The 21,747-nt window shown below is 43.9% G+C and overlaps 1 protein-coding gene across 11 annotated transcripts in view; it reads right to left on the bottom strand.

Moving 5' to 3' along the window:
• Positions 1 to 21,747, bottom strand: part of ARHGEF9 (Cdc42 guanine nucleotide exchange factor 9) — a 239,427-nt gene that overhangs the window by 65,796 nt on the left and 151,884 nt on the right. For all 11 annotated transcript variants that reach the window (XM_029996470.2, XM_029996468.2, XM_029996469.2 and 8 more), the window contains one exon: positions 2,403 to 2,582. In XM_029996470.2, coding sequence (XP_029852330.2) covers positions 2,403 to 2,582 — 180 coding nt within the window. The remainder of the gene's footprint in view (positions 1 to 2,402; positions 2,583 to 21,747) is intronic.

The raw sequence follows: 21,747 nt of genomic DNA on the forward strand, positions 1-21,747 counted from the left end.
TGCGTGGAGAAGGCAGCTCTGTTTTGTAAACCCGAGTGGCAAATTTTCCCCTTCAGCCCGCCCTTGCAGAGCTGTGGACAAACTGTGCCTGAACTCCGCCTGCTTGTATATTTTTTGAAATACTTGGTACTCATTTTTAAATATTAATTACCATTCATGGCAGCAAAACCATGCAGTTCCCCGCCTTTGGGAGCACAGCAGTTGGTCCCAGGGCAGGTGTCTGGTCCCAGCCCGTGCTGAACAAGTGTATCTCAGATGTATTAACCAAGCCAGCCTCTTGCAGAGCTGATGGAAGGATTGATGTGGCTGGAGTAAAGTCAAGCCGCGGGGTTGTGACATTAGACAGAATGGGCAAGAAACTTGCCTGGTAAGGCCATCATGATCCTAAGCACAAAGTTTTGTTCCAGGATGTTGTTCGGATATCTCTGTACAACAGCCTGAGAGTCATTGATTCCTCTCCTTTGTTTTTCCCAGTTTCTAAAATCATCCTCCAGGCCTTTGAAAAGTGTAGGGAGAGATGGAAAGTTCAGCAAGCCGAATGATCCACAGTTTGGGGGCCTTAGAGTAAATAGGCTTGTTTGTTTAGTTGTTTGGTGTGGTTTTTTAGAAAACAGAAGAGTGCAAAACAAGACTGTTATTAAACCTACCGTGAACAGTACATTTACGACATCACACAAAAAAAGGACATTAAATCTTTTCCCCAGAATCAAAAAGAAAACAGCACTGATCAATGCACTGAAAAGTTAAACTGGCCCAGAATATTTCAGTCGCTAAATCAAGCAAAAATAATAAGACAGATTTTTCTAATTCAGCCTTCCCAGCCAGGAACACAGATGAGATGTGCTAGTGACACAGGTGAGAGTATTTTCTGCAATAAGTTTATCACCTTGCTCACAGCTGATACAAATCCATTTTCCAAACTTGTTACCTCCACTGGCTGCAGGGTCAGACTCACAGTGTCCTATTCAACAAAATACCAAACACTATTTGTTATTCTGGGCCAGAACAACAGCATAAACTTTTTCACGCAGGCAGCCCAGGCTCCAGTTCCAGTCACTGATCTCTCACTCTTAGCACTGGCCAGACCTAGGAGAGACACAAGAGCTGTATCATGAGTACAACAGGGGAAAACAAAAATTGGGCACTGTGGAGGCAGAAGTGAGCAAAGGTCTGGATTCCCTCGGTGGTGGTCATTGTACTTCGCTAGGAAACACCAGCTTATAGATTTTAACCCAACTTTCCTAATCCATGCGGCTATTTCCCAGATTAAATGATGTAATCAAACAGGGATCCTGATGATGCGCAGTTGCCCAAAAGAGGGAGGGTAAGACAGGCAGAGAACCAAAGCAAACTTGGCATCTCCTTGGGATACGGCATGGTCTTCAGTGCGCGTTTCAGAGAGAACAGTCTTCCCTTTGACGCTATGGAGCTTGTCAAATTGCCTGGAAGGCTCAGAGGAAAGAGTCATCTTTCACACAATTTTACAAGGCAAAAGAAAACTTCATTTTTTGAACCATATCCCCTAAGCTTCTAAAGGAATTAAATCTCTGATCCCACCTATCGAACCCTGCACAGAAGGGAGAGCAGAAGGAAGTGCACAAGGTCAAAGCCGACATCTTGACTCCCCAAGGAAGGCTCAAGAGCACCCAAATAATGTGGCAGGAGCTGACGACAGCAAAAAGGGCATCTTCTTGCCCCTTTGCTTTTTTAACACATACTGAGCAAAAAAAAAAAAAAAAAAAAAAAAAGCTCAAATCCTTCTTATTTGTGAAAGGCTGGATCGCCACTGGAGGTGGCTGGGTACAGCAAAATCTGCTTCAGCAGAAAAACAGAGACAAGTGTCCTGGTTTCAGTTAAACCACAATGACAAGCAAAATGGTTCCTCGTCTCCTTAAAAAAATAACCAGAACTGGTCACAGACTAATTAGTGAAGTAATTTTACATCCAAAACTGCTGAAGAGTCAAAATGCAGCACTACTTTTGGAAAGGGGGGGGCTGACACACCCCTGTGCTACAGGCAGACCAGAAAGCTCTTCCAAATGCGGGTCACCTGTAGCTGGTGTGAACTTTTAGGCCCCATCAAATCATTTACTCATAGCCCGCACAATACTTAACTGGTTTTCCAAAGAATTGCTTAAGGAGAGATGCTACAACAGACACACAGAAAAGGCCACTCCATATCCCAAGAGCATAAAAAGCAGAGCCAACACCTATTCCAGCCTCCCTCTACCCAACTCATTTCTTTTGAAACTTTCTTTGCCCCCCATTTTTCAGACAGAAAACAGACACACTGGAAATAAGCATCAATGATAACAAACACAGCAACCAGTTCAGTTCATTGACTGTTCGGAGCAGCTTCAGCAGTGATTCATTGTAGCGGTAAAAAGAAAAAAGTCACTCACCCTCACAAAGCTGGCGGGAAACCATCCTTCTTCATCATCGATCTGACCCCACCACCAGTCCTTGTTGGAAGCATCCAGGACCTTGATAACGTCTCCTGCTTTAAACGCCAACTCCCGGTTGGCCATGGTGACGTGATCCCATACTGCCTCAGCACTTACAATAGAACCACCACTGATCAGCTTTGAAAACAGAAAACCAGCAGTCAATAAAAGCTCAGTTCCCCAATGCAAGCACATGCACAGCAGCAGCACAGAAAAAAGCGCTCAGCCAAAGTAGAACAATCTTCCCCCATTCCAATCCATAACAATTTCACCCTCATATGATGTAATCCAGTCTGCGAGCATTTCTACAGACCGCCATTCTGTTCCTAACCATGCCACGCAAGCGAGTACCATGTGTGGATGTTCAGTGCCTCTCAGATCCTGCCCCTATGCAGGGGAAAAGCAACACCTTCCCTCTCGCTGCCACCGCCACGCCGTCTTTATGAACATGCACATCTATCTAGGCACATGGCTTTCAGGTACAATTCGGTTAGCATAATGTATAGCTGAGAGTTCCCCAAAGTGGCAAAACCAAGCGATGGTGTCCTGCAAAGGAATTTTTGTTCCAGAGCAAGTCTGCTCAGTTAAAGGATCAAATGTTAGCTTGATGCTCAGAAGGCTTTCCATGCAAATCCAACAAAGTTTTCAAACATATTTAGAACAATTTTTTTTAAAACTGGAAGTTCTGTATTTGTTTAGTGCTGGTAAGGTACTGACATCCCTTGCTTTTGAAATCTTCAAGCTACACAGCAGATAAGAGTGCTGTGGCACCCTGTTGACCTGTTTCAGACCCGACCTGGAGCACAGCCCAGCTCCACAGCATGTTCAAACCTTGCTCTGCCCACAAGAAACCTGCCGGCACTGGCTGTCGTGACAGTCTTCAAGGTGCAGATACCTGCCCACTAGAAACTGGACTGAGGACAGACTTGTGTCTGACAGGACCTACTGAACGTCTCTCCACGTGGAGCCTATGGTCACCTTAGAGCTGAGCCAGCACCATGGCAAGGACCTAACGGGTTCTCGTTTTCATTGTGAGCCACCTAGTTTTATATATACAAAACTCCTGCTTAATGCTTGCAGGAAGGACTCATCTGAACACTGATGCTTGTACATCCATGAGACAAATCATCCATGCATGCCTGGGACACCCACTGCTCCTCAGAATGATAGTTAGGTATTTTTTAACAGAATAATAAATTGTGTTTATGTTTCGTCCACTGCAGGGATTCTGCACTGAACAGTAAGACTGCCCTAGCAAATATAGACTTTACTAGCTTGTCAGAGCCATCCTGAACCTTGTTCATTAATTCTGCCATCTGAGACGCACTGAATATGTACTTGGGCTCGCCTCCAAATCAGATTTTCAGTTCACAAAGAAAGAGCTCAGCGCTGCAGCCATTACAGACCTTCCACATAGCAAGACTTTTAACAGCCACAGATATCCTTTCAATTTAGGCAAGCAATACAAAGCATAAAGACAATAACCCATTGCAGTGGTTATGCAAGTGTAGAAGTACTAGGAATGGTTAGAGAGCTCTTAAGAGCTCTTTTGTAAGTTGGGTTTACCAAAATGCCTGCTAATAACTACCTGCACAGTAAGAACTTGCAGGAAACCTTCTAGCACTGCTGCAGGGTTCTCAGCATAAACATCTAAGAGCATTCAAGTCCCCACAGGCAATTCAGTCAACAGATCAAAGGACCTGATTTACAGTTTTCCTTGAACTGACTTTCCTTTAAGAAATCAAGCTCCTTCAGTTTGTGACAATTACAGTGGCAGTTTCAGCTGTTCAATTATTAGGATCAGTTGTCCATAAACCAGCAAGATCTACGAGAGCCTAACTTGACACTTAGTGCCTTTCATCCTCAAAGCCAAGACGTATCTAGTCAGCAGACATCTCTTGTTCCTACAGTAGATAAAGTAAAACAATGTTCTTTCTACTTCCATTTTGACAAATTGACCCTTCTAATTCAAAATCAGCTGTAAAAGAAACATGGCTTCTTCATATATCATATAGGGGCCTTCTATGCACAAGCCTCACAAGATCACTTGATAGCAGACAGAAAACAAAAGGCACAGGTTAATAACAAGCTCTCATTGAAGAGTCATGCAATGGACCTAATCGATATGCTGCACTTATCACAGAGGGCATCTACTGTATTAGTGTGGGTTTATCTCATGTTTGGGCTTTTGATACAGAGCTGCAAGGAGCTGGGCACCAGAGGATCCATCCAAACTAGTGGCAGCTGAAGTCAGATGGTGTAGGACCCTCAGTTCACCCCAGCTCTGGGCCCTCACTTAGCAAAGTAGGGTAGCTATATCTGGAAAAATAACAGTTATAAAGACTGATTTCTGATTCCACTGCAACAAGTGAATGCTCAACCCAGGTAGTGATATGTTTCAGTGCTTCCTCACAACACCTCGCGTCACTCTCAATCAAGGTTTCTAGATGCTTTCATAAATCTGAATCAGTTCAAACCACAAAGAACCCCAAGACAGATCTGGAAGGAATGAAGACTTCACAGCTTAAGACCCCCCCCCCCCCCAATATATTCAAGACCAGTTAACAGTCATCTGTTCTTCTGCCAGGACTGAGCTCTTCTCCTTCACTAGTGTTTCCCCTTTGCCGTATTTATGGACACTGCCCACCCTGTGGTTTCCCAGCTTAAGCAAGCTCTGCTCTTTCAGCTTGTCTTGGCAGATGGCTCTTCCTTCCCCTGAGCATTTCACCAGGCCTTTTAGGCATCTAGATTATTTTGCTTGCATCTTTCTTGAACATAGATGACCAGAACTGTAAATACTATTCCCAGAGAGACCTTACCAGAGATTTGTGAAACAGCAGGAAATATTTATTACAGTGTCACAGAAATCTTGCAGTAATACCTAACATCTCCCCCTTTTTCCCATGGCTACCTCCCACCAGTGGCTCACTGTGATCTTGCATTTAGCTTATCTAAATAAATGAGGTAGAGTACACTCTCTCTGTCTAGAAAATCAGTTTTCTTGTCAAAAAACAAATCAGGTTGGCCTGACACTCATTCCTTTTGTTAATGCCATTGGGTATTTTAGTCCATTTTTCACTGATGATGAACCAGGAACAGAGCTATTACGCAAAAGCTGTGTTTCTGCTTTTTCTGCTTCAGCTGACATAGACTTTGCTGTCACTTCACACACAGGCAGTTCTGGGCACAAACTGCCACAGAAACGTCACTGAAACCAAACTTCAGAGGGATTGTGTTTTAGAGCCTCCTAGCCTACTTTGCAAAAGCGCATTTCCGAGCCTGAGGCACAAAATCCCAGCTCCGAGGAGCAAGGCTTGGCCAGTGGCAAGGGCTGGCAGGGAATGGCAGAGGGCCAGAAAAGCAGAGGGGTGTGCTCAGCCTTGTTCTGTTGTTAACGCAGGGATCTGGAAGATGCTTTCAGTGGATGTCAGGAGCTGAGGTGGCTTTGCAAGGTGCTTCTTGATACTCAAGGAGAAAGGCTGTAAGTTCTTGGTTTTCACTGCCTAGTGCCAGCAGACAGGAGAAAAGCCCCTTTAGCTGGTCCTTTCCAGCCCCGGTCCATATCGCTAGCCCAAGAAAGGGATCCACATGCCAGGAAGCCTGAAAGCAAGCCTTGGCCTTCCAAAATACAAATACAGTTCAGCCTGTGAAAAAAGGATGGCAGTGGGATGGCAGAATTCGAGTTCCAGCCATTGCATGTGCTGGGTCCGTTGAAAGAACGTCAGAGCCTAAAATTAAAAGATCCAGTTTAATTTATTTTGCAAGACATCTTGCTGCATCTGTGGAGCCATCTGACTCTTTCAGGGCAGGGTTACAGAGACAGAACCTGACATCTGCAGCAGCAAGAGATGATGAACTAGAGAAAGGTCAGGATAAAATATTATTTTTTAAGAGAATTCAACGCAGGAGCTCTTCACTCCAGAAAGTTCATGTCTCTTGGTTTCAAATCTCGGTCTTAGCACTGTAGTCAGACATACTCAGCCAAAGACCTCGAAGGGGAGTTATCTCCCATAATTTTAGATGTCTACCACACAGCATCTGAGACAGTCATCTAGACTGCTTTACAATCAGTGAAGAGAAAGAGACACATCCGGAGTGTGATTCATCTTGGCTATTTCAGTTGTCTACCTTCAAGTGAGGTGAATCATGCCCTAGAAATTACTATTTCTCTGTGTTTAATTGGGTGATGCAGGAGTTTACATTTCCAACACCTTGCATTCATCCCATCTACAATTCGGCCATCACTAAAAAGGGGTAACAAAGACCTGGATTTAACAATAATAATCACAATAAGAATAGTCAAATATTAAATCACACTCTCCCAGACACAGCAGTTTCTCAGTATGCAAAGGTTGTTGTAACTAAAATTATGTTCTCCATGCCCACCAGAATTCCCAAAATCTCAGCCTTGTAAATTTACAATAATGAGGACTTAGATATTTGGGAAAAGTGTCCTACTCATAAGACGAGGGAGGCAGCTAGAAGAAATGCAATAGGTGACAATGTACATTTGGTTTTGACATACCCTGAATACTGCTTGTCTTCCAGGTGAAAGTCCTAGTTCCCATTAAAATCAATTATTCTTGTCAGTTGGTTGTTCAAACTAAAGAGCCCAAAGAGAAAAGTTCCTCAATGCTCCCACCATGTAACATCAGTGCAGGAGAAATGCCCAAGAGCATTTCTTAACAACAGACCTGAGAATAATTTTTACTGTTTTACAGGAGACTTCAGGGCACTGCCAACCACTTTCTGTCTGGGGTGAAGAAAAAACTTTCCTAGTGGGCAGAAGAGCAGATTAACTACTGGGATGTTGTGCAGAGTCTAGGGACCAGTCACTGTTCGTCATGGGTCCTTCTTCACCTCCTAGCAAACACCTGGTCATGGCCAAAGATAAGTATCAGGATAGACAGGTAAGGGGCCACTTCTGTGTCCCAGCACACAAATAAATTGACTTAATGAGGAAAAGAAAAAGGGAAGAAAGACAATGTTCTCTCTAATTATATGCACAGCTGACACATTTCTGGAACACACACTAAGTACATGGTGTATTATCACTGTATCACCAGGATCACACGCATCAACCTTTCCAGGGATTTTCACTACAGGTTTCCAAAGCACTCTCTAAAGCTCCAATAATTCAGTCACAAACCCTCACTCTAAAGACGCTTATTTAAGACACTCCTAACACTCATGTACAACAGGTGAATGCTTTCACAATAGCAAGTAAAGTCAGTGGAAAGGAATTAAATCATTCCTACTTAAGGTCCGTATGGATTTCCCTTTCCCTTCTAGACTGGTATAATTTCCAGGATGGAACGTGGCCACTGGAAATACTGAATTACATTAGAGGTGCTGCCAAAATAACACGACAACAACAACAAACAGTAAAAAAGGGTTTCAGAGGACTCTGCAAGTCACAACCTCCGGGATACAGTGCCATCAGCATGTGCCAGCCAAGAGCTCCTGACCCTGGCACACCACAGCATGCCATGGCAGGGATGCTGAAGGCTGTACCACAGCAAGCACATTGTGGTACATCATTGCAAAACCTCTGCTGAGCTCACCTAGCTGTGATTGTCCTCACCAGTGTTGGGAAAGCTCAGAAATGCTCATCTGGTGAATGATCCTGACTGTTGTCTTCTTCCCTTAGACCTCAGCCAAAGGGGAGGGATTGTCATTAATGCCATGGGGGGAGCAGCTTCCAAGGAATATAAGAGGACCTCAAAAGTGGTAGTTCGGCTCTGGAATTCGCAATTTTTTTTTTCTGGCCATGGCTTTGTGGCACTGCTATCAAGATAAAACTACTCTCCTCATCAAAGTAAGTGGCAAGATAAAAATAGAAGGAATAACAGGAACAACACCCTGTTACATGACATGGTGGAATCACTCTGCCTAACCCTTGCTGACTAGAGCAAGTCTGGAGCAAACTTATATGACCCAAAGGAGAGGAGGGGAAGGGGGATGCCATGAAAGACCCTCCTGCAGCAGCAGGTCTCACACACCTTGTCACCTCCTATCTTGCGGTCTGTATCTATAGCACATCCTGATCAAAAAAGCCCAGGATCACCACCTAGGATGTTTTTCTAAAGTACATTTCAGAAAGTGACCTCTAAATCAAGGTTTACAACTTCTTCCAGGCTACTGCAGGGTTTATATCTACCAGCCATGAACCAGCTGTGTCACTGCAAAGGGACTTTGCTCCAGCTCTACAAGATGCGGCCTCTTGGAACAAGAGTTTGGGGAATGGGTGAGCCTCTGCCTCTGATGCATCTGGTGCATTTTCCCTGACTTCGCTCACTTCCAAAGCCACAATGCACAGCTGGAGGCTAACATCTGCTCTTTCTCAACAACTGCCTGCAGTGAGGCAGCCAAGTACGAAACATGTTTTAGTGAAATCAGCCACTATTACAAAATTTTGCTAAGTATTCCCAACTAATCAATACTTACTGGCTTCTTATGGGCCAACTTGAAAACAGAAATCAGGGACTTGCTGGTCCCTGGAGACTGAAATGGGCAAAATATAGCAGAAATCTTTTCGGGGGGGTGATTCATTTTGAGGCTAAGCCACAAAAACCACTATTACCTACCCGTACCTCTTCCAGGGATAAACAATCATTGTTAGTCCACAAGATTCTTCATTGAGTTTCCAGCACAGAGTTTCTCACTAGTCCAAAATTCACTTAATGAATAGCCACCTTCCCCAAAAACCCCAAAGAAATCTACCATAGATCACCATCTCCTTAGAAAATTCTAAGTACCTACAAAGTTTCCAGGGCCATGGCCTCCAGGTAATATGAATAATCTTAAGGCAGGGAAATATTTCTATTAGATCATTTATTAATGTGTCAATAGAGTTATAACAGTAAAAAAAAAAAGCTCTAGGTAGTTCCCTTTCAAATCAGCATTACATAAACTACGTACTCCTTCACAGGAGCAGGACGGCAGGAATAGGGAGCAGGCTGTGAAGGGGAGACGGAAGAACGTGGTGAGACTATGCCGTTTGTTCAAATTGTTCTTGTATAGACATGCCCTTTATTCAGACAACATAAAAGCACTGTAAAATAACAATAGCATTTCCCATTGTATTCAACAGGCCCTTCTATAATGGCAGCAGCCAAAACATCTTCAAACAAGAAAATACAGAGAGCTGGCATTCAGAGTAAAGAAATCGATGCTCAAAGTAAGCCCAGCAGAACAGGAGACACAAACGATCTGCAAACCTCCAGCCAAATGAGAATACCACTTTGCTTCCCGTGTTCCCAGAAGAAAGGCACCTCATGCTGCTTTACCCTCTTGTGTTTTAATTGCATTGCTCCCTCACGAGCAGTAACGCTTACAACACAGATTGATAGGGCTGTTAATCATGGGGCCATTTACTGCAACAGCAATGCCGTCATCTTAAAGATTTCCCAAGGAAAGCATTCATAGCTCTGCTGAGATCCACTCGTATGTCTCCTCCATGAAAAACATGCATTCGGTATGAGCATGAGAATGGTTTGATAGGGTGTTCACCTGAGCCGCACAGACAACAGAAGCTGCAACCTGTGTTTCCATCCAACATTTCACTGGTTTTCACAACTAGGGCAGGTTCACTCAGTTGACGGAGCAGACAAAAAGGAAGCATACAAGAAGATGCCATCCACCCCATCATGTTGTACTTTTGCTCTTGCATAATCTCCCAACAGTCCCTTTGATTGTGTATTTATTTTTAAACCTCTCGTCAGAAATTATACAAACTGAATAATGCCAAATCATAGTGGATTCGCCACACAGCTCATTCACAAAACAAATGGGAGGGCATTTCCACTTGATTTGCTTATTCTCTGAAGAGGTGCAATCACACAAAGGTTAAGCACGAGGCAAAGAATTTCCCTTTCTGCTTTCAAGCCCTTTGATGAATTTGACTAATGGCTGGATTTCAGCTGAAAGAGGCTGATTGGAGTGAGAGTGCCTCAGATATCCCAATATTCTGGAAAGACTGTCACACTTGGTTCAAAGCTTTATATATATCTAAAGGTGGAGAATCAGTACACACTTAAAGGTTCATTAGGACTCGGTTGTTGTATTTTTCATTGACTTAAATTTTCTTGAAAAGGTATCGCCTGGCACACATGAAATGACCTGGCCTCATGTAAAGTACAGCAGTAGACTCCAGGGTATGATATTAGTCTTATTCTCCACCTTACTATAGTTATTGTCCATGTCATTCCTGCTATATAATAATAGCTGCAACACAGAGCTGTGTACAGTAACTGGAGAGCTGGGAGTGCCTATAAAACCAAGGCAGCAATGAGGAAAAGGACTAGTAACAACACAGAGTTACCCCAATAAAGCACTGCCCATCCATTTTTTAACTGGCTCTGGGCACCAGCAAGCCCTCAGCTTTGATGGTGCATATGTCACTGTAATTGCTTTCCAATCCCTTTTGCGTACTGGGCACATTAAGCCTCCCCTTGCCTGATGACATATCTTTCATGTAGAGTAATTACAAATAACCACTAACCATAATCTTTTAACTCAGATAAATTATGAGATTGGTTCCGAGACTCAAAGTTTAAACTGCTCCGGGGAAAACAGCACCTTTCGTCAAACAGCCAGAGCAGCTCGTGGCGCCTTACTGACTCAGGGCCAACACAGGCTGTCAGCATCAATCCCTCATTACAGCACACGGAAAACAAATATCTAAATACCCTTCAAGATCTAAACCTAAAATACGTGTGCAAATCCCAGTCTTCTGACCCCAGAAGGGACTCCCCACATTCCTAAAAAAAGGCCATAACTGCCTCAAAGACCTAGAGTGGTACTGGAAATCCTTCCCGTGATCAGAGGGCCAAAGCTGGGCTTTGATTTATGCCCAGTTTAATCTTACTGGGCTGAGCCTGCAATATGCTGTATGGGTGGGGGAAGCCACCAGGATTTCCAAGCAATGTTTCCAGCGTTAATAAAGCATCAGCCCAGCCCCGTTGCTCGCTGCAGTAGCAAACATTGTGCCAGATAACATCGAAGCATTGTGTACAGACCACTGCAGGACTTGGGAAAAGATTGATACAGTTATCTCTCAATTACCCAAGGTGCAGAATAACGCAGATAAGCAAAACGGATATTACAAAATATATATAAATTAGGCTCTGGGAACGTACAGTGAGGGGCAAGAGGCTGCTGTGGAGCGCTGGGCCCCAAGCTAAGGGACCCAGTGAGGAGGTACAGCACAGAGCACTCAGCTGCACAGAGATCATCCTAAGCATCCCTATGCCCACGTTGTAGCTAATCCGCAACCTCGAAACCCATTCATGGATAACCAAGACTTGACAGGAAATGTCAGAAATGCCAAATCTAGACTCATTTTACCCAAGAAGCTTGTCCTTATTGAAACCGGAAAGCAAAAGACTTCTCATGGAGCAGACTGGCTGACTGCATGCAAACTGAGTTCATCTGAGCAACTGAATAGTTTTTGCAGGGAGGGAAGATAAAATTGTAATTGCTCTGAGGAAGGCAAGAGCACTTGATGGTTTAGAGATTATTTATTTTAAAACGTACATCACCTGTTACTCTGGGGCATGGGAATTTCCAAAGCAAAAAGGAATTAAGGACCAAATTACACAAATTACTCCCAGTGGATTGCATTATTGAACGCAACACAGCTACTCACTACGGCAACAGCACACAGATCTGCTCATCCCAGACGTGGGGTCTTTGCCCCTAAATCTGCAGGAGAACTGCCACCAGCCACCACAAAGCTGGTGACACACAGCTAAGTCATCTCAGCTCTACTTAGCAGGAGGCAATGGCACACAGACACACAGCTGCACACGCACAGGCACATACACCAGGACTACCGAGTGTAGCAACTTCACTTATCTAGAATCAGGCATTCATAGCGAAATGAATCAAGTGACAGGACCAGAACTAATGAAAGTGTAAGTAGATACTTTGTCCTATAAAAGCTGACACAGTTGGCCAGGGTCTAAAAATCGTGAAAGGAAATTAATTCAAATGTAGGGCTGTTAATACAAAACAGAAACATTATTCCTGGATGGCGAAGTACAAGGAACAAGCAGCAAGAGCCCCTTCATGATATCAATCACTGCAATGTGTTTAAAAACACCTTTTAAAAATGAAGCAGATGCCTGGATTATGTCACGTTAGACCACAATGTATTAAAACACATCTTCAGTAATAGACTTAGTAATGCATAATTCCCATACATTGGTATTGTAGTATGAGGCCAATATGATAACATTAAAAAAAAAAAAAAGAGATTTTTAGTAAGTGATGAGAATTTGGAACTTAAAAAGTGGTGGCTGTTGTTAGTGCAAATCAGTGCCCAGGCTGGATTAAAGTCCAGATGAATGTATTACACTGATTACATTCACTGCTCAGAATTTGCTCTTCTGATCTCTTGATTTCTTAGGGTAAGTCACTGCAGCTCACATCTAATACAGTCAAGGAGTGGCTTGTTGGCAGATGAGTACAGAGGGGAATGCCATCTACAAATTGTTTTGCAGACCCTGAGCTTACAAGAAAGTTTAATTAAATGCAAGCACAAAGTGAGCAATGGCTGGAGAAACAACACGTGACCCCCAGAAACCACCCCTGGCTTCGGGTGACTTTGCAGGGCGAGTAACAGCCCCGGCTCAGCCAGCTGACTGCCAGCCAAGCCAGTGGAAAGCAGACCCTGTCTGGCTGCTCTTGGGCAAACCAAGAGCCATCCAGTGAAAATCCCATTGCTTCTGTCTCAGGCAGCAAGAGGAAAAACCGGGATGAGCACCCAGAATAAGAAATGGCCAGACAAAGCTTCTGGCTCCTAAATTATGATCTTCAAGAGAACTATTCCAGTAAAAACGCAAGTCTTCCTCACACCTTTCAGTATTACAGCAGTTGGACCAAAAAGCAGCGAGAGGCATCCTGAACTCAAAGGAAACACCCAGGCGACCAGCCTCTGCTAGCCACCACCCCACGCGCGCAATCAACACCACAACACAACAAACCCAGCAAGACAGAGCTCAAGTTGTTATGCAACCACATCTTGCATTTACATCTCACCTTCCATCCGTGTCAACTCCCGAGAAGGCAAACAGGCAGGACTTAAAAGTAAGCAATGTAAAGCAGCTTCTCCCCTTGAGATACTTGTTGAGCCAAACCCCGTGGTGTCCTCTTGCTCCCAAGCCCTGATCTCGCAGCTAGTGGGGCCCGGGGTCAGCATAGCACCCTGGCTTGGCCTCACCTCCGCAGCCCAAGAATATCTTGCTATATGCACTGTATCATTCACAGATCTTGAAAGCATTTAACATAGTGCAAACCCCGCTGTGACCACTGCTTTTGGGGAAGTAGCACGTGGGGCAATGGAAGGAAGAGGGGTGGCACAGCGGGGTGTATATCCCAGCACGTACCTTTGCTCCCTTGGTTTCAACAGCAAGATACCAGGTATCTGGCATGATATTCTTATTCCCATCTAATTCACTTTGCATTACCATAGTTTTTTCCTACTAAAAGCTCAATAGACAATCCTGGATGTAAAAGGCTGTCTCGTCAGTAAGGTAATAAATTGATGCTAGTTAAATGCACGTAACTCTCTTGCAGATTGTCATCAGCCCCTGTAAGCCTATTACACGGATTGGCCAGATCAGTAAGGGGATATGCAGCCTTCCACGTCTAAGCTGCTTTTCTCAATTCAGGTTAGGAATGAATGAAAGTCACTGTCTGATGGCTTCTCAGATTTTATGGAAAATTGCCACAGCCAAAATGACCTCTTTAACTGGAGTAATTCAAAGTAGACACTTTCCACAACCCTCTCCCTCAACTGGACTGCAGCTTGGATCTACACTTCTCAGCCTCTAATTAAAACAGGGTGGAAAGCCCATAATACTAGGTCTTTTTTCAAGTCATCAACACCCGTTCTGAAACATGAGTTATCACCACAGCCTCCTGGGCTGCTCAGAGAGACAGCAGCTATCTCTGTGGCACAGCGAGAGAGCAGCCGCGAGCATCAGCGCGCTCCTGCACTCCCTCAGCGCCCACCTCCCGTCGCCGCAGCTGCCTTGCAGCCACGCAAGCCCAAAGCGCCCTGCACTGCACCCAACCCCTGTGCAGCTCAGAGTCAAGGCAGGAGCTACAAAAGCCCTGGAGCAGGTAACATGAGCTTCGCCCAAGCACCTGTTAAGAGTGAGTCAAGCCATTGCCGTGGTGTTTCTTATTTTAGTTTGTGCAGAACGCTGTTGCCAAAGCACAGCGGAGAGCAGGGCCTGATGTGCAGTCAGCTCCACCATGCCAAACCGGTGTCACCTCGTTTGTTGTATAACCGGCCCCTTGACCTCTCTCCAGGTCACACTGCACAAGACACGTGCAAGTCCTGTCCCTCTCTGTTCCACCTATCCTACTCCTAAGAGGCCACATTTGCTGTCTAAGTGCAACAAAATTATCACCTGGATGGTGCTGAAGAAAACAGTTACGTACCAAGATAATTCTATTCAAAGTCTAGAGGGCAAAGTTGTCACAGATGAAATATCATTGTCTATTATCTGTTGGCAAACACAGTACATAATGGCAGCCACTCAACTTAATGCCTTACATTCCAGCTCCTTCAAATGAGCCCATCACTGCTGTATGTAATCACAGTATATATTTAAAAGTATAATTTCCATCCAAAAAGACCATAGCTGGAGCAATATGACTCATACAGTTCCCTGTGCATCAGAAAGCATGTCATGAAGGCTGGGAATTTGTGAGCCAGTTACCATCTGTGTACAAATTAGACCGTGGACATGATTCTTCAAACCGGTCAACAGCAAACTCCCTCTGACATAAATGGCAGTTTTGAGGCTGCCAAGACCCGAAAGCCAGGCCCTTTGCCTCTGCACCCAAGAGAACAGAAACATTTTCTGAAGCTGTATGTGAAGTAAAGGGATACCAATATTAAAGAGAAATACAATGGAATTAAAAGGCATCACTCCCCATATACCTATTCCAGCACTTCATAGCTGAATAGTTATAGCCGCAAACTCAGTTTCATTTCTGCCATAACAAAATCATCTCCACAGCATAATTAGTGTGTTCATGTTAAAACGGGTCCAAATGCATGGGAAGAGGCATCCAAATATGATTTGTTTTTCAAGACAACGTGATGTTTTCCCTGGTTAATAGATTCGATTCATTAAGGAACAACAAGAGCCAAGCAAACTATTTGCAGCAAACGTTTGCTGATTTTAGCAGCCTTTCCTCCTTGGTGAATTATCCATGAACAGACTGGTTTTCACATAATTATTTTTTACCTGTTATAATTTGACAACCTTTTTTAGTGTACCTTGGTTATGCATTGCTTACAAACTATCTGTTCTGTAACTACTGCTTCAAATAGTGACTATTCCTAATTTCCTTAATGCATCAATTATGTGACCTGGCACTATTCTGTTCCTAGACTGGATGACTATCCCATTCACACACAATTTTCAAGATAGCTGGATTGAACATTCATGTGAGCAGGTATTTGCACTAGGATTTGCAACACTATCTTAAGGCAAACATCTGAGTTTTCTGAAGGGGTTTTGAATGAATAATTTTCTGCATTATTCACCTACCTCTAGAAATAACACTCCATCTGTTCATGGAACAGTTCCTTTTTCTTACTTAGGTAAAGTGAAGGTCATGCAAAGTGAAAGAAAAATTTGCACATCCCCAACGCCCTACAACCATACACATCTACACAAATGCATGCATACCTGGTCAAGGTCATTAACCAGTCAAAGAAAGAAATACAGCTGTCAGGTTAAGGGTAGTGAGTAATCACCCAGTGCATCATTGCTGCGACAAGCACCCCAGGACACAGGCTGGAGTCAGAACATGTCCTTTGCAATTAATCATTAATCAGGACGCCTTACGACAAAGAAGTCAAATGGCAACTCTAAAGGTGAACCAGAATGTTACTTTTAAAACACCTACGCTTAAAAAAAGAAAAAAGTCAACTCTCAAATCTGAGGGGAAAGGCAAATGGAGTGCATATAAAATCCATACCAGCCTCTGGGTGGAAAACATCCAACTCATACTGGGACAGGATTCACCCCAGAAGAACTGGCAGCAGTACAGCTCATGTGAAGCTAATCCCTGGCTGTGTGGGCTTTGCTGGTATGGAAGATCTTTCCTTTCCCTGGCCTGTCCCATGCCATTGACCTACAGAGGCCTGGAGTGAGCCCTGGTTGCTTCGTATGAAAATAACAGGGCACTGCTTGTGCCAGTCCTCCCTGGTTCCCCGCACAGAGCTCCTGCTTGGGCTGGACTCTCTATCCCCTGCATGCTTGGGATAACTGTTAGAAATACAGTCATTTATAGTAGTCAGATAACCCTAAACCCATATGCTGAGCACTTACGGTCATGGTTAGTACTTGAAGGAGCATGCTAAATGCAAGTCCTGCTCTGGCTTCAGAATTCAGAAATGGTATTCAAGAGCACAGGAGGATCACAGATACCTCGGCTCATACTCTGAAGAAAAGCAAACAACTCCTCAGTGCAGATCTTCAAAGCAACCTAAACTTTTCTTATTCCCCTATAATACTAGTCTGCTTAATTGTGTGTTGAGCACAGCCAGCCTCGTTTGTACTGTAAGCCTCTGTCCTTACTCAAGTGAACAGTGACACCAAAGTCAATGGGAACATCTGCAAGCCCACGTTCATCAAATACGTTGGGTTCTTCCTTCAAGGAATATATAACCGTTAGTGTCTGATATCTTAGCCAATTTCCATGCTGCTTTCCATTTTTAGAGGAAAATTTTTAGAGCAAAACTAGTGTAAAATATGAATGACAGTCCAGGGAGGTTGCTACACACAGGTACAGACAGATTTGAAGGTGCACGATGACAGCCCAACTTGGATTTGGATTGAAACTTGCCCAAATGGAGCTGTCGTGGTTGAGCTTGTCAGAGTTCATTAGCCCAGATGAATTCTCATCCAAGGATCTGCCCAGGCTCAGCTTCAGCTATGCTATCTATTATTTGCCTGGTAAGCAATCTACACTCAATTATATCCAGTATATAATTATTATTCATTTCAGAAACAGGTTTTCCTGACTCAGAACACTTAAAGGATGCCTTAAAGGATTGTTACTTCTAGAATAGAAATTTTCAGAAAAGAGACCATATAATGAAGGTGGGAGATTCTGACCTAATGGAAAATCTCCAACCCTTCTCACAGTAATTTTTTATTCAGCTTAAGAAACAGAAGTTGAGTGCATGGACTTCCCCCAGACATACTGCATGGTGGGTGTTGTCTAAGCCTATGCCAAATGCGATGACACTGCTCCTAGAAATGTGGTAAGCAAACAGAGGCAAAATGTAAATGCACAGGCATTGGCTACAAGGGCTCTGGGATCCACCCAGGGAATTCACAGGGTTTTTGCAATGAACAGTGCCATGTGAGATAACATTAATTGATAGTGAAATATGCTCAAATCTCTGAAATAAAAAACTTTAGCTAGAGCTATTCTGACTAATTGCTGAAAATAAGAGCATGTACCCCTCGCTGCTCTGCAGCCCATTTAACTTCTCTTTCCATCACTGGAGCAACTTCCCAATATTCCCAAGGCTTTAAAAAATGCTATTGCAAGCCCTGTCCACACTATCTAATCTAGCATCATTAACAATTGATACTGTTTTTTGAAGGCATCCAAGATGTTCTGTTTAGGAAAGTACATGGTGAGTACCCTCCTGAAGACATCTGGTAAGGAATTTTTACTACTGGCCTAGATATGTACTCCACCTAGAATAATTAAGTGGCTCTAAGGACCTTTTAGTCTAAGTAAATCCTCACTTAAACAAGCCCTATGAAAATGGATAGGAGCTCCAACAGGAGCCTGATTTGTTTTTGCTTTATGGTCCACTCAGAGAAAAAGAAACAGGAAAAATTTAATGTGATCTCTCTCTCTCAGGTTTCCATTGCTACTGCATACCTCACATGTCATTACTTTTCCCTCCTACAGCACTGGCATGGAAATAATAAATTATCCTACTCTCACAAATTTTCACATTATTTTTTATGGCCAGCGTTGCTCAAGATGGTAGCTGCCTTCATTCAAAACTGCACAGCTGGAACAGCCAGGAAGTGTATCCAAAGGGAAGAAGCATGAAAAAGAGCTGATGTGGCGGAGAAATTTGACCATGGTGGCAATATATGTGGCCAAGGGGTGCAATGTGAAACAGTGCAACTGGCACAGTGGTCAAGTACGATCAAGTATTTCCTCCATCATAGGTGGAATCAGGGAGAACCTGAACATCTCAAAACCATGGAGAGATTTTTCCTTGGGTTTGTGTCTGGACAAGGAGAGACTTTGAGACAAAGTTCAGCTCCAGCTCAGAGGAGTTTGGCTTTGAGGCTGTGGTTCAGGTGAACACAGAGACAGAGACCATCTCTCAGCAGCTCCCCACTCAAGGGACTTTGCCATTTCCTTGCCTGTGAAGCACCTTGGCTGGTGGGAGCCCAAACAGTAACGGTACGAACGTACAACAACGAATTCAGGTTGAGAGATTTACGAATGAGCAGGAGGTGGCTGGTTCAAACCCAACTCTAGAGGTCAGAAATCTCAAAGGTGTGCTGCATGGTTTCACAGCTCAAGTCCTGTTTTTTTCAGACCTAATACTTGATAGAAGAGGCTGTCCAAAGTCTGCTACAGTCTCATAGGAGAGTATGTCATTTCTACAGTAGCATGATGGAAAAAAAGAATAATTTCTCATCCAGTTCAGTTGCAGTCTTTGATAACCTGGACAGATTGAGTTTGCTGTCACACAGGCTTAGGGATCCTGCGATGTAGTGCAAAGTAAGAAGAAACAAGTGCAAGAAACTAGAAACAGGATCCAACATTTGTTGCAGTCTTTGATACCTTTACATCTTCATTGCAATGTGGAAGAGGTGATATCATTCACTAACATTCTCTGATGATATCAAACAGGAAAACCTTGCGAATATATCTGAGAACTGAGAAATAAAGCTAATAAACAGGAGGCAAACTCATTCCAAACCCATATTCAATGGGAGAGATGCTCACAGGGCTAAGAATCACAGAAGCAACAGTGGCAGGAAATCAGAGAGGAATTTGAAATACACTGAAATGAGAGCAAGATCTGCAAGACGCTGTAACAGTCCCTCCTCCCATGGCTTGTTCTGCACAAAGCAACTCATTTCAGACAGATATTGACAGCGTGGGAGGGATTCGGAGAAAAGCAACAAATTTTATCAGAGGTTCTGGAAGGATTAATACCCAGAAAGAGATTAAACCTGTTAAAAGCTCAGCTAAACTACCATTTCAGAGACTGTGCTAACACAGTTTAAACCGTTTCAGGAGAGGTGTTATTTATGTATAATGGGGAGAGTTAGGAGTTTGAAATGGAGAAAGGCTCCATTTTAACTATCTAAAATGAAAATACCAACAAAGGATTTAAAACAAATGATCTACAAGGTGAGAAAGCCTTTGAACAAAAAAAATAAATGAAACAACTCTACCCAAAAGGAGAAAGCAGCACAAGAGCTGTAGCAGCCCAGGAAAGGCAGGAGGGCAGCACAGAAGGCCAAGCACAAGCACAGCAGTGCAAGTGTGCAGCTGTAGCCAAAGAGCCTGGTAGGATGGAAGAAAGCCTCTCTCTTTGCTGTCGCCTCTACAGCAGGTAGGAGACCTGAATCTCTCCAAATCATGAAGAGCTTTGGGTATGGATGTCTAACTATCTAGGAAACGTTTCTCAAATGCAAGATTCTCAGGAGGAAACTGTGGATGTAGCCCGACAGTGCCAGCAGATATGCCCAGGTGAGAGCTATTGTGCAACGGGCTGAGCAGATCAATGGGCTCTTTTATGACTTTGCAGTCCAAGGATAGACCACTGAAAGTCTCCTTGGTGATGTAAGGCAAGGACCAAAACCATCCCTGATGTTTACAGTGGGTCCCATGATGGCCTAAATAATACACTGATATACTTGATACTGTCTCTATTGCACAGGCGCTGCCATTAACTGGGCTGTGACAGTAAGAGGATAGTGTTACTGCAGCACAACAGCAGTGCTGTCAGAGCAGTAATATTTTTTCAAATAAGAAAACACTCTCAGAGTGCCTAGCTCTTCAGATCTGCTCTCAAACACGTCTCATTTTGGAGAACCCAAATGTTCTTCCCTTCTAAACCGCAGCACGCAGAGCAAGGCACGAGGTCTCACTCCTCTGATCCCAGCACATGCCACTGACTCCCCAGGGCAACGTCTGCCTCGCTGCAGCGGCAGTGGAGATGCCACCATCCCAGAGACCCGCACCACTCTCACTGCAGTCCCAGCCTCCTTGCTGGAAGTAACATGGTGCTGCTGAAAGCTCAAGGTGGTTTGCCACAGTAACTCCCTCGAATTCTTCCACCTTGCTGTGCTGAAGGGCCTGCAGCTTTCTAGGTGTGCAGCCTCACCTTTTCCACCCTTCTGAGAACTTACTTGTCCTAAAAGCTATGTAAGTACTCAGACACATTCTCTTTCTCTCCTTAAAAAGTCAAAAATAATCCCATCTCCATTATTATTTATACTCCTTGGAAATGCAGCTCCTCGAGCAACTTCTAACAACTCAAGTCAGCAGCCAATTAAGTCCACAGGAGATTTGTGAAGGTTTCGAAGCAGGTCATTTCAGTGCTTGAAACAGCCTTAATTAAATAAGAGTATATATAAATACTACAGAATATCTCAATAAAGGTGTCTGCACTACCACTAGTGGCAACTCACAGCATTGTTTACACTGTATAAAGCCCCCCAAGTCCTTACTCCTTGGGTCACTCAGCATTAGAGGGGGAACTGTGAATATTTTTGGCATTTAAATTGAGCCGGGGGAATTAAAACACAGATTGTGTGCTGGTATCAGGTTTTGGCATGTTTGTTTTCAGATAGCAGTAGCTATCCACGGGGAAAGGAAAGTGTTCCTTGATGCAACATGCCTGTTTCACAGGGGCAATCACGTAAAGAGAAAACAAATGCGCTTACTTTTCTGCTAGCTTTGGACACTGGGAACACATTTTCAAGAAGCTCACATGTCCATGCAAAGCCACTGGCACAGCTGTGCATGGGCTTGGGGGACTTGTAGATACCAAACGGAGACCTGAGCATGTTGTCATCTGTGCAAAGGTATGTAAGGACAGTTTTCCCAGGGGAGCACAGATTTGTCACCAAGAAAGGCACAACCTTGCAGTTCCCAGGCACTGACAGAGATCAGGAGAGGCTGAAATCTCATGAGAGAATCTCTTTCAATCTTTCACCCTGTCTGCCGTTCTGCAAAAAGAGGGGAAAGGCGAATGCCTCTGGGCTGCTCG

The sequence above is a fragment of the Aquila chrysaetos genome, chromosome 21 (genome assembly GCF_900496995.4).
Source record: "Aquila chrysaetos chrysaetos chromosome 21, bAquChr1.4, whole genome shotgun sequence".
NCBI classification, from domain to species: Eukaryota; Metazoa; Chordata; class Aves; order Accipitriformes; family Accipitridae; genus Aquila; species Aquila chrysaetos.